We start from the raw sequence: 15716 nt of genomic DNA on the forward strand, positions 1-15716 counted from the left end.
AATTTAGAGTATTTTTATTACCCCCCCCAAATAAACCTAGCACCCCTTAGCCTGCCTTCCCCCCAAACCCTTATATGTTCACATGAATTTTAGGATCATTTTGTCTATTTCTGCAAAAAAACAATAAAGGGCAACTAGGATTATGATAGGAAATGAATTTAATCTGTAGATTAATTTGAGGAGTGTTGCCATCTTGACAGGGCTTCCCAGGTGGTGGTAGTGGTAAAGAACCCGCCTGCCAATACAGGAGACTAAAAAGACATGGGTTCGATCCCTGGGTTGGGAACATTCCCCCGGAAGAGGGCATGGCAACCCACTCCAGTATTCTTGCCTGGAGAATCCCATGGATAGAAGAGCCTGGCAGGCTGCAGTCCATGGGGTCACAAAGAGTTGGACACGACTGAAGTGACTTAGCACACACGCACACCATCCTAGCAATATTAAGTCTTCATGACCATAAAATGTCTTTCCATTTATTTTTCTGTTTTTCTTTTTTTTTTTTTTTTATTTTTCTGTTTTTCGACAACAATTTGAAGTTTTCAAGGTATAATGTTTGCATTTCTTTTGTAAACTTATGCTAAGGGTGTTTTGATGTGTGTCTGCTATTCTTTTCAGTACTATCATAAATGGAATTGTTACTATTGCTTTCATTTTGGGGTTGTTTATTGCAAGTATATAGAAATAAAATCGATTGTCTATATTGATTGTGTATGCTGAAGTCTTGCTGAACTGATCTATTAGTTCTGATAGATTTTTAGATCCCTTGGGATTTTCTATACGCAAGATCACGTCAGCTGCACACATAGTTTTACTTCTTCCTGACATGGATGCCTTTTGTTTCATTTTCTTTCTTCCATTCTATTCTTCCTCGTAAGAAGCACTTGAGGTGGTTTGATAAGGAAATGCACATTAGATTAGATAATTAGCACAAAGTAAAGAAGGAGGCTAGAAACCACTGTTTTGTGCCAGGAAGTGGATGATGATTTTTTGAACACTAGGAGCGCCATGCATTGAGCCAAACTCCTCTGTAGGCCTCAGAGGAGAGAGTAATTATCCTGGCATCCTAAATACAGTCCTGAACCTCCTGGCAGCCAGTGCAGAGGTTTTTGGTAAGGACGAGGATGCTGTTTGAAGGATAGCGATGAGGGACATTGAAGGGTCCTGGTAACTACTTGGCAGAACCAAAGATATGAATGAGCAGTTCTTCCATCACCTTCCTCCAGATCTAAGGCTGGAGTTTCCCAGCTTCACAGCCTGAGGCCTGGGGGCCCAGGACCTTCCCTTGACACTCTTGGGCCCTAAGAGGACAACATCACAAAAGGAGAGCCCAGCAGTTTCACTGTCCACCCTGAGCTCCACAGGGAAGAGGGACAGAACGGCCAGAAAGAGGTCTAGAGAATTCATAATTGGAGGCGGGGGGGGCGGGGGGCCGGGCGTTAAACTACAGTGTGCCGTTTTTCAGGTATGTCTCTTAAAACTATCCTTTCCCTCCCCTGGTCCCTGCTTCTTCCTGCTGGTCCTCAGAGCTTTGCAGCGCCCCCTGGGGACCCATCTTGCCTGCCTTGAAAAAGGTAGAGGGTAGAGGAAGTAGAATTAGGATCAGTTAATGTGCTACTTTTGGCAACCCACTCCAGTATTCTTGCCTGGAGAATCCTATGGACGGAGAAGCCTGGTGGGCTACATTCCACGGGGTCACAAAGAGTGAGTGAGTGACTTAAAAAAAAAAAAGTGCTACTTATTAGCAGCTCTGGTTAAAATAACACAACCTCGCATATAAGCAGCCTAGACGACTCAGATGGAATTTGGGGGTTATTTTGGACTCGATTTGCTGGTGTTAAGTCACAATTAGCATGGGCTCTCTCTCTTTTCAATTAGTCTGGACAATGCAGAACTGGCTAGCTATGGGGGAAAAAAAGCTTAATGTTACTGCTTTTTTGTGAGGTCCCAGTTGCATGTGAACATGAACTAGAATGTCAGGAACTGATGGCTGGGCGGACACACACACACACACACACACACACACACACACACACACGAGCATTCTGAATTCAAAGCCTGTAGGCTCTATTTCTGAATTTAACGGGAGAGAAGTGTTCTCTCTTTTAAAAACCCAAGTCACCTAAAGCTACCTCTTAAACGAGGTCATTGCAGATTCTAGAAGCTCGCTCCTTGCTCACAGGCGCCCCTCCCCTTTTCTAAATTTTTTAATTGAAGGATAATTGCTTTACAGAACTCTGTGGGGTTCTGCCAGACACCAACAAGAACCGGCCACAGGCACACCCATGCCCCTCCCTCCCGGACCCCCTCCCGCCTCCCTCCCACCCCGCCTGCAGCCCGTCACAGAGCCTGTCTGAGCTCCCGGAGTGGTACATCCCGTTCGCATTCTGTCTGTTTCACACGGTGCTGTACATTTCCATGTCACTCTCTCCAGTCACCTGCCCTTCTCCCATGTCCGAAAGTCTGTCCTGCATGTCTGTTTCTCCACTGCTGCCCTGAAGCTCACAGGCCCTTTTATAAACTCTTAATCCTGACAGAGCAATGGGAACCATCCCGCAGGTGGTCTTACCTCCAGGATGTTCGAGCTGTAAACTCAGTCACTGTACTTTTCGGTCTTATTCCTCATGGCCCTTTAACACAGTACAAAAGTTGCCGGCACTGCAAAAAGAAGTGCTCAGATCACAAGAGCTTAGATCACAGGTGCCTAAATCACAAGAATTTAGAATCATTTGGAAAATGTTTTTTGACCATTTGGGGGCAGCAGGGGGCCTCATCCCTTCTCTTAAGTTAGATGTAATAGTATGCCTGGGAAGGTGTAAATTTAGTCCTCTCCAAAACATCCAGGGTTTTTTTTCTTTTTTAACTTTTTCTTTTTAAAGTTTTTCTTTTCTTTTTTTTTTTTTTTGGCCACGCTGTGCAGCATGCAGGGTCTTAGTTCCCCACCCGGGAACTGAACCTGTGCCCCTGCGGTAGGAGCGTGGCGTCTTAACCACCGAACCAGCAGGGAAGTCCTTAACCCAGTGCATTCTTCCTGCACTCTTCTAGCATTCCACAAAAGGGCTGAGTTTGGCCCAACTTGTGATGCAGCTCACAGTTCTACTCAAGGATTCTAGAGCTTTAGAATGGAGAAAAATGCGGAAGTCTTTTAGAATGCTCAAATCACAAAAAATAGGATATAGAGAATGGAGATCAGAGTTACATTTGGTTTATATTGTTCTCTAATCCTGAGCAACATTGAGCTTAAAAGCCTTTCCTTTTAATCCAAGATGTTGAGTCTAGCCAAATTCCATAAAATTGACTAATAAGACAGTTCTTGCATGCTACCCCAAAATTTGGCATGTGTGTTTCTGTAAGATAGCTCACTTAGCAGTATCCTAGTATCTTACAGTATCCTAGAAATTATTCAAACTCTAAAATTGCTTCCAATCTCCTATTTCATCGAAATGACAATATACAATATGCCAGCTAGCAAGTAAGACATGAGAAGAGTACCATGTAGTGAAATGTCTGCAGGTTATAACTCATAATGGGTTTAGGAGAAAGTCTGTATTATTTAGACAATGTCAGTTTGTACTGATCAAAATTTCTGCCTCTATAATAGTCACAAATGTTATTTGGGCTTTTAACTTGGTTTCTACAGCTTTACCCTGCTACCTGCTATTAAAATGCCTAGTTAAAATGTATAAATTCCATAGATTACCATAGAAGTAAACAAATTAATTCAAGTGCCCAGATTATCCAGCATTTTTTATGGGTTCTATACTATGTAAAAATCTAGAAGCTGTTAGCATTCAGTCCTGCTCTTAGTCATGTATTTTGTGTTACTTTGAAATTGCCATATATCAAAGTGAATTTTCTTTATACAGCATTTTTTGTCCTCAAGAAAATACTGAAGAAGCCCTGTTATTACTGCTGATTAGTGAATCAATGGTGAGTAGAATGTGTTTTTACATTTTTCTTTCCCCTATTCCTTTAGTCCCTGTTTTGATATGGTGACTCCATCAGGATAGTGACTCTTTTTCTTTGCAGAAACAAGAAGAGTACTTTCTGAAGGGGATACCTAGTGGGAAAAATAACTACAGTGGTTTAAAGAGAGATGTTTCTAATTCTTGGGCTGGCTAGAAATGCCCCTTGGGTTGGCCTGACGCGTGAAACTTCTCTTTCCCTTAGCAATTAGCAGGCATCTGAGTTCATTCATTTATCCACAAAGTATTGACTGAACAAGAACACAGCTGTATATGGGGAACTACAGCTAAAACGACCATCAGGGGAACCTTAAATGGGGTTGGGGGAGAAGTCCTCAAGGGTAAACCTTTATGAGTCTTCTTCATTTGCCTTGGTGGGAGGGAGAATTTGGGGGTGAAACACTGGCTGTACTGAACCTCTGGTTTCCATAGCAGCAGCCTGATGAACATGCCTTGTGTTCCACCCAGGTCCTCTCTTCAGCCCCCACCTGATCCCCAGGCATTGCACAGTCCCAGGCCAGGAGAGCCCACTCTGTTACCCAGCTCCACTGTCGGGAGGGAGTTTTTGCCAGACCATCACATTCCTTTGAAATGTTTTCTTAGTGTTTGGCCAGGAGATCGAATTTAGGTCTAGAATTTCATCGTTCATCATTTACTGGGTTTCTTCTCAGCACATCGCTAGGCGTGATGGCTCAACTTGAAGCATGCCAGAGTAATATGTGTCATAGTAGTTAATACCTTGGCACATAAATGATGTGTGCTGGGCACCTGAGCAGAACAGCAAGCTCCGGGGCTTGGAAGGTCCTTGTGTCCACCAACTCATTTAGACGAGGGACGGGAGGCCTCCTTCAGTGGTCTCCTGCTCCTTCTAGCGGATACCCTGTCTCCCTTCTGTAACTCCCAGCCTGCTGGGCAGGCAGTAGGAAAAACAAGGAGAAAAAGGAGGTGTAACTACAGCAAGAGAAGGTGGTCCCCTCCACTCTAAGCTTACAGTTTAAGTGGAGGCATGAGATATCCTCTGGGGAAGAAGAGTTAGAAATGGGTGCTGAGTGAAGACGGGGCAGAAGAGGCTGGGGTTGGGCAGGGAGGGTAGCTTTCTTGCCTTAATTTAGAGCTTTGGGTTTTCTTTTTCTGTGAAATGGCCCTGAGATGTTTACAAGAGTGAGACTGCTTGAGTTACCGCATCTTTTTATTTGGAAGCCCTTTGACGTCATTGGCCCCACTTCCTCTGAAGGATACAGGTCGCCTCCATGGCTCATCTTTCCTTGACTGTCAGCTGGTGACTTCGGATGGTGTCATTTACATCCTCTCCTCTGCCTTGGCACAGTGGTGGAGGCACATATGTGCATAGGCCAGCACCAGTGGCCTCCTGTAACTGGTATTCAGACAAGCAGATCTCACCGTGCCCCGTCGTCAGCTCTGTGGCAGGTGGGAGTGCTCACTGCCATTCCCTCCTCCTCTGTGGGCTCTTCACAACCTGGCATTTAGCTTCCTTTGGGCAAACTCAGTTAGTGACAATGTAACAGTTCTGAAAGCATGGTGACCATACACTTTCGATCTCTTGGACAATTCTGATTGAAAATATTGTGTTCTGTTGTCAGGCTGTGTGCGTTCCAGTTTGGAATTTGGGAAAGCTGGCGACATCTCTAGAATGCATGCTCTCAGAGTAGATGTCTTGGGAGTGATGTCTAACCCTCCTGTTTCCTCACTGCAGTGACAGACCCTAATGATACTCAAATTTCGGATCCCTTTGAGGCAGTCAAATTCGACTCTGTCGTATTTAATTTCCAGAAAATCTCTTCAGAGGATGATGAAATCCAAATGATGACAGTAAATAAGAAGGTTGAGGTTTGCCAACCAGGACGGTTATGTTCTCCCAGTAAATCATTCCATGGTTACGTAGGTAGAAATCTAAATTAAGTTGCCTTTGGAAGCCTTTTTTCATGTCCCTTGATTTTTTTTTTTCAGTTTTTAGACAGAAAATAGATGTGCTCAATTTCAGAACCAAAATGAGAATTGCTGTGTTGTGTATGTGTGTGTGTGTGTGTCTGAGAAAATTGTATTATCCTCTGGTCCTGATTTTAACTTAGAAACATAAATTTGTCAATGGTCCCTCCACCTACAAGAACTCATTTGGAGTTGAACTGTGTTCTTACCTCAAATCAAATTAGTTTTTCCAGGAGAAGGGAGTTATCAGAATTGTATTTTAGCATGATTACTACTGAGACAGCATTCTGGGCTATTTGTTATTTGTAGACCTGCTTGAGATTCTGATTGTACCTTTTTAATCAAAAGGCACTGATAGGCTTTCTCTTTAAAAAGAAAAAAGGAATGTGTTTGGCATAACCTGAAAATCTTTCTTAAATGATGTTTTGTTGTGTTCCCTCCTCTCCCAGGTCGGTCACAATATGGAACATTTGGAGCAAATAAATCAAATGAGACCACTGATATCAGGCCCTGTTTCCCTCACAGCTTCTTTTGTTGGCTCCAAAGGCATTTCTAACCAGAAAAACTTACAATGAAATTTTCAAAAGCAGACTTGTTTCCATAAGCGATGACTCACTTTGTAGGAAGTGGCCTGTCTTATATATTTCTTATTTGTCTTTGACATTTAAGAGGAAGGAGTTTTAAAATGAGTAAGTACTGACAGGAGGCTACAAGTCAATGCCTTGGACTCACACAAAAGAAAGCATCCGTCTCATTAGTGAGTGAGGTGTGTGCATGGCCTTTCCAAGTGTCAGGCTGGAAGGTAAATGTCGGGCTACCTGGACCAGTGACTGGTCCCTCGAGAGCCAGTTTCACAGGGAAAATGGAAGGGCCCTTTCTGTGTTCCTAGGGATGGATAGGTCTGGAGACTTCTGTTAATTAGAAGGGAAAAGAAGACAGGCAAAGTCTTACTTTATTGGTACTGAACTCCCTGTTAGGAAGAAAAGGAAAATGAGCTACATTTAGAGTCTCCAGTACATGTGATGTGTTTGGAGGAATTGGTGGAGTAATTGCAAAAGTAATGAAAACAAGTTGCCATGGAGAGCAGTTGACTTCTAGATAAACGAGATGAATAAGCTTGAATGCGCCTGTGGGCTTTCTGTGCTGAGCGGTGGGGGTGTGAAATAGACATGCCTCCTTGTTCTCCTGAGTCCTCTGTGCTGACATCTTTTAAAATAAAAGTTTGTTTCCTTCTTGCTTTCTCTTCTGCTTCTGTTCTGTGCTTCCCTGAACAAGGTTGAATGAGTCTTTGTCGTCTCTTCCAGTAACGCTGTCATACAGAGATTCGAATGTTGCTTGGGTGAGAGAGGAAAAGGACAACACATCTCTGTAGGACTGATGTGCCCTGATAACACCATTTGGCAATGGGAAGTGTGGGGCTGGGGATTTTCTCCTGCTCTTTCATGTAGAGGAGAAGCAGGATCCATAAGTGAGGCACAGCAGGGCTTCATCTGATGTATGATTCTGCTGCCCCCAAGCGCAGCTGTGTCCACTGCGTGGCTGGCTGTGAGCCCAAGCCCAGGAGAAACCACTGTGCTTTGCATCAGCTCCTAAAGCTTCCTCCAGACGCCTGCCAACACGGACAAGTGCCCTCTAGGCCTTCTGAGTCCTTCAGTGCTCTGGGGATTTTGAGTAAACGACCCCTTACTCACTCATGCCCTTGTCCTCAGGCCCTCCTCAAGCTCTCGGGACAGCAGGCCCTGAATGGCTTCCCTGTACAAAGTGATAACTGTGTGCACTGCCAGCTCACCATCTGCTTCTCCCTTCTGTGTTGTTTTTAGGCCAACCGGGACGCTGTGCTGAGCAGGATACCTGAGCACAAGAGCGACCGTCTCATCAGTTTACAGAGCGCATCTGTGGTCTATGATTTACTGACCATTGCTCTTGGAAGAAGAGGCCAGTATGAGATGCTGTCAGAGGTACAATCCTTGAGTCTGGGTGACTTCCAGGCAGTGGGTGGTGCTGGCGGTGTGAGTGCTGGGAGGAGCTGGGTGACCTGGTCTTCACACACACACACACACACACAGGCGGTGTGTGGGTGTGTGCACTGGGAGGAGCTGGCGGACCTGGTCTTGCCCCCACCCCCTCACTGGCAGCCATGTGCCCTCCGTCCCCTCATCTAACTTTGGTTTCCTTCTCTGCAAGATGGGAATCAGGCTGCACCATGCGGTGGTAGAATTCACTAGTGCTCACTTCCTACCGATGGTCCATAAACCCGCTGGGGGTGAGTTTGTGTGTAAGAGAAGGCAAGCGTTTCTCAGGCAGTTTCTTTTTCAGTGTGATTTCCACGCTGATCCCCATCCTCCCATCTGTGATATTAATTTCCTTGTAAAGCTGGTTTCAGTTTATGTCAAGTATTGAGGCATAACTCCTGGCGCACTGGCGACTTCCGGCCCAGGGTGCGTCAAGTGAGCCGGGACTTCCGGCCCAGGGTGCGTCGAGTGAGCCGGGACTTCCGGCACCGGGTGCGTCGAGTGAGCCGGGACTTCCGGCACCGGGTGCGTCGAGTGAGCTGGTACAGGCTTCGTTCAGGGAGAGTAAACGCTGTCTTCACATGGAGTCTTTCTCTCATTCTGAGGAGACCCCAGTTGCTTACAGATCTTGTTGCCGCCTCATTCCCTCAGCTGCTAAGAGACGTTCAGGCTGGAAGCTGGACTGTTTTACAGTTTTGGGAGAAGCTGGTTAGTCGGTGGCCATGCTTATGCGTTATTGAGGGTGCCCAGAACGCCAAATCTGCCCCCCAAGAGGCTAACTCAGTCACAGGATCATTTTATCTCTTCTTCAGTGGAGTGAAAAGAAAAGGAGGAAGGAAAAACAACTCATTTTGTTCAAATGAACCTTTCCACGGTATTTATCTTGCTTCTTCTAAATTTATACGCGTTGCAACAGCCTCTGGGCACCCGGACAGGGAATGAAATACTGTAACAGATTGGCTGACGTCGGACCGGCGCCTGGCTCACCCTGTAGCCTGCCGGTGCACCGCCACTTTAGGCAGGAGCCTCGGGGAACAGACGAGCCTGCGTGGCTCCCATCTTTTTTTAGCCTTTGGTTTGGTGACTATACAGGGCGACGGTTACTCAGGCTTCAAAAAAAACAAAGCCCCTCGCAATCTGGCTCAGATGAAGCGATGGGTCCAGATGTTCCTGTCAAAAGGTGCACCCCCGGGGCACGTCCCAGGCTTGGGGTGGGCCCGGGTTCTTCATCACCCCAGGGGCTTTGACTCCCAGGGACCCTCTCCTCCTGGCCGGCTGAGTTCTGTCCACCGCCTCCACCAAGGAGCCCATCTGCAGGGAGAGAGCCACGCAGCTCACAGCTGAGTTCTTTTAAGGTGAACTTCCCTCCTCTCCCAGACAACCAACCACTAAAAGTCTCTCGGCGTCCAAGGCTGCGTTGGGCTTGCACGACTGCTCCCCTCCTATCATGGGGCCACAGAACCGGTCCCCGGCTTGAAATTCACTTGTGTCTGAAACAGGTGTGACGAGCCCGGGGTGGCCGGCGTGGCGGACGGGCTGGACGGCCCCTGCCCGCAGGCTTCTCCTCCTGCCACGAATGGCTCTGGGGGGACGGCTGTCACCTAGCGGCATTCCTCTGCCAGCCGATGGCTCCCTGGCATGTGCTTCCGCCTGTTGTGGAATCCTGGCACCGCGTTTTCAGCCAGATAGCTTTCACCTTGACATCATGCCTCGCATCGTCTCGTGGTCATGCCCAGACACCCAAGTCACTGGGTAGTCTGGTTGGTTGGTGGAGCCTTGGCAATTCAGAATTTCACTGCACTGGTCATGGACCCTGTGGAGACAGTGCGGGGTTGCCTTGAAGGGGGCTGGAGCAGAACAGTGGGAGCCTTTGGAGACTTTTGAATTTTGTACTGTGTGTGTTTTACCCATTAAAACTGTAAGTCAGTGGATCAAATACTTAAAATGGAGGACATTCATTTTTTTTAATCCCATATATATGCAGGCCCTGATTCTGTACCGGGGCCTATGATTAGGGCTGGGTGTGCAGCATCGTGGTCTAGGCGGGGTCCCTGCCCGTGAGTGACCCCTAGTCCAGAAGAAGAGACAGCCAAAGCAGCAGGCACTCACCATCTGGGGTGTCTGATGTTGGGCGAGTCTCCATGCAGGTTCTGCATACAGTCATGAAGGATTTGAATCCTCGGCCTTAGTTTTTCTTGCTATTTCTACTCGGGCTTGCAGATGGAGCTTTCCCCAGCTAACATTTGGTATCCACGTCGTCTCAGATCTAAGTAGGGCTGTCGTGGGAGGAAGGCGAAAATGCAGAGCATCTCGCGGACCAGGCCTGTCTTTGGAGAGCTCTCCTCCTGGGGACGGGCTGGGCCCACCCTTGGTTGAGCACAGACAACCCCCCACTGCCCTTTGGTCTCAGGTCTTACTTAGACTGTCCTGCTTCCCTCATTTGCTGCTGCTTTCTTTTTTTCTTTTTTCCTTCTTCTCATTTGCCCTTCCATTTTCTGAGGACTTTAGGTTAAAAGGCTAAGTGAATTTTTTTTTAATTGAGGTAAATTTATAAAACATAAACTTAACCATTTTAGAAGGTTCAATACAGTGACATTTAATATGTTCCTGCTGTTGGGCAATTGTCACCTCTAATTTCAAAACACTTTCATCACCCTGAAAGGAAACCCCATCCCCATAAGTATTTGTTCATCATTTCTCCTTCCTGCCAGGTCCTGTTGGCTGCTAATCTGATTTTTGACTCTATGAATTTAGCTATTTTGAATATAATAAGTCCCCAACATACAAAGGAGTCGCATCCCGAGAGTGTGTTCGTAAGTCTAACATAGTTAGTATAGACACCAACTAACACAGTTAGCTATATAGTACTGTACTGTAATAGGTTTATAATACCTTTCACACAAATAATACGTTAAAAAAAACAAAGTAGCAATTTAATTTTACAGTACAGTACCTTGAAAATACACTAGTATGTACAACCACTGGCATACAGAGGCTGGCCATCGAGTGGACAGGCAAGAAGAGTTACTGACTGGAGGAGGGAGAGGAGGTGAGAGATGGTAGAGTCGAAGGGTCGTCAGCAATAGGAGGTGGAGGGCAGGCTGCAGTTTCACTCACACTTGGCATTGATGGAACACATACTTGCATCTTTGAAAGTTTGTAACTTGAAGGTTCATACGTAGGTGACTTAATGTATGTCATATAAATAGAGTCATCCAGTATATGATCTTTTGAGCTTATTATACTTCTTTCACTTACCTAATGTTTTAAGGTTCTTCTATCTTTTAACATGAATCCACCCTCTTGGCTGATAACATTCCATCGTATGGATAGACTGAGATTTGTTTCTCCATTTATCAGTTGGCAGGCATTTGACTGTGACAAGTAGTCCTGCTCCGGGGTAGCTAGGCTTTAAACTTCCTACGTTGCTTCTTCAGGCCCTGTGAATGTCAGTGATCATCATTGTCTTCATTCATGCTGTGATAGTTTATATCCCATCTTTGTTTCATGCATCGTCACCACAGTGATCTTTCTCAAACACCCTCTGTTGAAAAACATTTCATGGCTTTCCCCCTTGCCCCTTCTTTTTCTCCCTCTTTTTATTTTGTTTTGCTTTCATTTTTCTTCTAGAATGAAATTGACTTCATGGTCTTCCTGCCGTAGGCAATAGCCCAGCAGACTCCTTGAAGAGTTGAACAATATATGCAATATGGAAAAGAAAAAAGTCACAGAAAATCCCACTCTTTAGAGATAGTTGAGTACCCACTGACATTTTAGAGATCAATTTTTCATATTTCTCTTTTTTTCACACTTCATGAAACTTGTATTCAAAATAGATGTAGGCCGTGACTGTACATAACTTCATCATTTTATATAGCTGTATAGTATTCCATTGTTTGAGTGTAAGTTTCAAGGAATGGAATAGTATTATAGATGTTTGTGAATATTCCCAATCATTCTTCTCCCCTCCATTGACACCCCCACCCCAGCCCAGCCACCCCAGCCTCCAAACCTAAGTCAGCAATCTCGTGTGCTCTGGACACAGGCTCTAAAATCGGAGAGCTTGGGTTTGAGTTCCTGATTTGCCACTTACTAGTTGTATGATTCCAGCAAGTCATTAACCTCTCATGCCTCAGTCTTGCCTTCTGTAAATAGGGATAATAATCACACCCATCTCATACCATTCTGAGGCTTGTTTGCTAATCCATGCAAAGGGCTCAGAACCGAGCCCAGTGTGTAGAGCTTATTAAACGGCAGCCGCATGCTGCTGCGCTGTTCCTTCCAATCTGTGCACAGGACGTGCCCGGCACCAGGGAAGCAGCTGAGTACACGAGAGTGATCTGCTCTTTCCAGAAACTTCCAGTCATCAGAAACAAACACATGGAAAGGCAGCCAGTCAGAGAAGGCTGGGTAGTGCCAGGCGTGTTGATTGCAGGTGAAGGCTCTGGACCAGGTATGGCGGAGCTGGCCGGTTGGGTGACCAGGGAGGATCGCAGCAGCCAATGTGTGAATTGGCCCCTCGAGGCCTGAGAAGAGTTAAAAAGTCTAAGAGCAGAGGGACACCTTCACCATCAAGGTCAGGGAGGCAGGAGGGCGTGAGGCCTTGCTCTCGTGCAGGGCGGAGAGGAGGAGAGGACACCGGCTGGAAAGCGTGGAGCCAGGTTGCCAGACGCCGATATGCAGGGGTCATCTTTGTGCCCGCTGGGACCTTCCATGAGCAGAGGTCACCACCAGCAGGCTGCTGTGGGGGAGGTGGTCTTGCCTCCTGCTCACCCCCTCCTCTCGCCTTCCTCGCTTTTCTTGTCCCCAAGCACCAGCAACACTTCTGCGTCAGGACCCGGCTTCCCCAGGCACGCCTGCCAGCAGGAGGAGGCTGGGTGGCCCTGCCTCGGCGCCCAGCCCGTCTCCTCCTCGCCCCCCGTCACTGACAGCCGTGCGCGGGTTCTAAGTGCGGTGCAGACCCTGGCCTTTGAGAGCTGTGCTCGGGCGCTTCCCTGGAGGTCCAGTGGTTGAGACTCCGTGCTTCCAATGCAGGGGGCGTGGGTTCAGTCCTTGGCTGGGCAAGTATAAGATCCCACATGCCTGCCGCACAGCACGGCCAAAGTAAATAGACAGCTAAAAAATTAAAAACAAAGAACTGTGCTTGCTTGGGGAGCAGAGCCACTTTCCCAAAAAACAACTCTCCTCTCTGTCTCTGTTATTTAAGACAGAAGTCTCTTCTCACATCTCAAGAAGGGCTGATTTTGTGTGTGCCCACACGATGCCGTTCTTTCTCTCGGGGTGCTATTCAGCCAGACCCTGGATGAGGAGCACTGTGTACAGAGGGAATTCAAACCAAAGGAGCATCCCACCTTCATCCTGACAGGATACAAACGTGATGGTTGCTGTCCCTCCAGTGCTAGGAGTCTGTATGTTTTTAAAGACTCATGTGGGGACTTCCCTGGTGGTCCACAGTGGCTCCCAATGCAGGGGGCCCTGGTTCGACCCCTGGTCAGGGAACTAGATCCCACATGCTACAACTAAGACCCAGCGCAACCAAAAAAAAAAAAAAAGACTCATGTGAGCCCCGCTGAAAGGCTTGTGTGGGAAGGAACACTTCTTTTCTCCCTGTTCAATTTAAACAGTAGCACTAGTTGGCATGACAACCTGCGCTATTAAAAGTAAAGCAGCAAGCACCGCTTTCCTTGTTTTTGAGAATGAACCCAAGCTGCTGAGGAAGTTTGTTTCTTGACTATTAAAGGCTCCATTTTAAAGGAACGTGATGGGGTCTTTTGTGAAGAGTATGTGCATCCCCTCTACATAGACATGGCATCTTTAAAGACAGAAATGGTATTTTTATCTTTCCCATTGAGCTCGTGTTCATTTGTTTATGGTAAATCTCAACAACTCTGTGGTTCTGTGGGTAGAAGTGTCTGTCTAGTGCTTGTACCAAAGGGACATTTACACATCCCTACCCCCGAAACACTTATTTAATCAGGGAGCCTCGTGAAAAACACTTGAAGGTCTAACTAAATCTGCTTAACTGGCCTACCATTTGTTAGTTTACATTAGTGTTTGGTCTGTCATGCAGCCCCACTCTGCAGAAACCCAGCCTTGACCTACGTGCCAGGGTCTCTAGAAGGTATTAGGGTGGCCTGATGGACTTGGAGACGCAGACTTCTGAGACATGAAGGCAGATGGTTTGGTTTATGTGCTCAGTCACTTCAGTCTCTGACTTTGTGATCCCATGGGCCGCAGCCTGCCAGGCTCCTCTGTCCGTGGGATTTTCCTGGCAAGAATACTGGAATGGGTTGCCATCTCCTTCTCTAGAGGATCTTCCCAGCCCAGGGATCAAACCCTTGTCTCCTGTGTCTCCTGCGTTACAGGCATATTCTTTACTGCCGAGCCACTGGGGAAGCCTTGGTTTATTATAGGTACCCAATAACGACTTGCTAAATCACCCAGTCCTTCAAAACCAATGGACATTCTCATCCTGCTTTCCTTTGGTTTGGGGGTAAACTGTCCCTGGATGTGCAATGAGTGTAGCTTCCAGAGGTCGACCCAAAGGTTAAAGGTCGTTTACTTGGGAACTGGGTCACAGAGGAAGAGGTGGGCCCCACTAGAGGCAGAGCACTGACTGGTACGGATCCTGACTCTGGTCCAGCTTTGGGGGTCAACCTCAAGAGGGATGAGCTACATCGTTTTTATTGACAGTCCTGCCCCCAAAGAATCTCAGCCACTGCATGGCCACTGGTACCTACAACCCCACCAATATGAGTACGTTTTCGAATTAAGCTTCATTGTTCTCTTCTTACGGCCCTCAAGGAAAAAATTGTTTGCCTTAATGCCATATTAACCTTTTAAAAATGTATAATTAAGCAGCATTAACTGGATTCACAGTGCTGTGTAACTATTATGTCTGTTTCCAAACTTGATCATCATCCCAAATAGAAACTCGTTATCTGCTAAGCAATACTCCCCATTCCCACAGCTTCCACAACCTTGTACTACCTCTAAGCTAATTTCTCTGTCTATGAATTTTGCCTATTCTGGGTACATTATATAAATGGAGTCATGCAATACTAATGTTTTGTTTCTGGCTGATTTCAGGTCGTCTAGTGTTTTCAAGGTCCAACTATGCCATAATGATACATCTGGTAGTGAATATCAAAGCTTCATTTCTTTTTATAGCTGGCCAGTATTCCATTTTGTGTATATGCCACATTTTGTTCATTCTTCTACTGATGGTCACGTGGATTATTTTCACATTTTAGCTATTGTGAATGATGCTGCTATGGACATTGGTAGACACGTATCTGAGTTCCTGTTTTCTTATATTCAAGAGTGAAATTGCAGGTCACGTGGTAATTCTTTTTTAACTTTCTGAAAAACTACTGAACTGTTTTTCACAGCAGCTGCACCATTTTGCATTCCAAACAGAAAGACACAAGGATTCAAATTCCTCACTGACACTTGTTATTTTTTTTGTTTTTTTGTTCATTTTATTGTAGCCATTCTAGAAACTGAAATGGTCCCTCACTGTGTGTTTGCTGCTGACTGACGGCGTTTTCATGTGCACATTCCTCATTTGTATATCTTGTCTGGACAAGTGTCTATTCAGGACCTTTGCCTGTTTTTAAATTGGGTTGTTTGTCTTTTTGTTGTTGAGTTATAGGAGTTCTTTATTTAGTATAGATAAAGGTCTTAGGAGATATATGATTTGCAAATATATTTTCCCATTTAGCAGGTTGTCTTTTTCTTTCTTGATAATGTTCTTTGATGCATACAAGTTTTTAATTCCAGTGAAGTCTAGTGT

At 46.1% G+C, this 15716-nt stretch overlaps 1 protein-coding gene across 6 annotated transcripts in view; it reads left to right on the forward strand.

Annotated features, from left to right (window-relative positions):
- The window catches only part of TTC7B (tetratricopeptide repeat domain 7B), a 265511-nt gene that overhangs the window by 139889 nt on the left and 109906 nt on the right, over positions 1-15716 (forward strand). For all 6 annotated transcript variants that reach the window (XM_043920987.1, XM_043920988.1, XM_043920989.1 and 3 more), the window contains exons 8-9: positions 3864-3927; positions 7730-7867. In XM_043920987.1, coding sequence (XP_043776922.1) covers positions 3864-3927; positions 7730-7867 — 202 coding nt within the window. The remainder of the gene's footprint in view (positions 1-3863; positions 3928-7729; positions 7868-15716) is intronic.

This window comes from Cervus elaphus, chromosome 12 (assembly GCF_910594005.1).
Source record: "Cervus elaphus chromosome 12, mCerEla1.1, whole genome shotgun sequence".
NCBI classification, from domain to species: domain Eukaryota; kingdom Metazoa; phylum Chordata; class Mammalia; order Artiodactyla; family Cervidae; genus Cervus; species Cervus elaphus.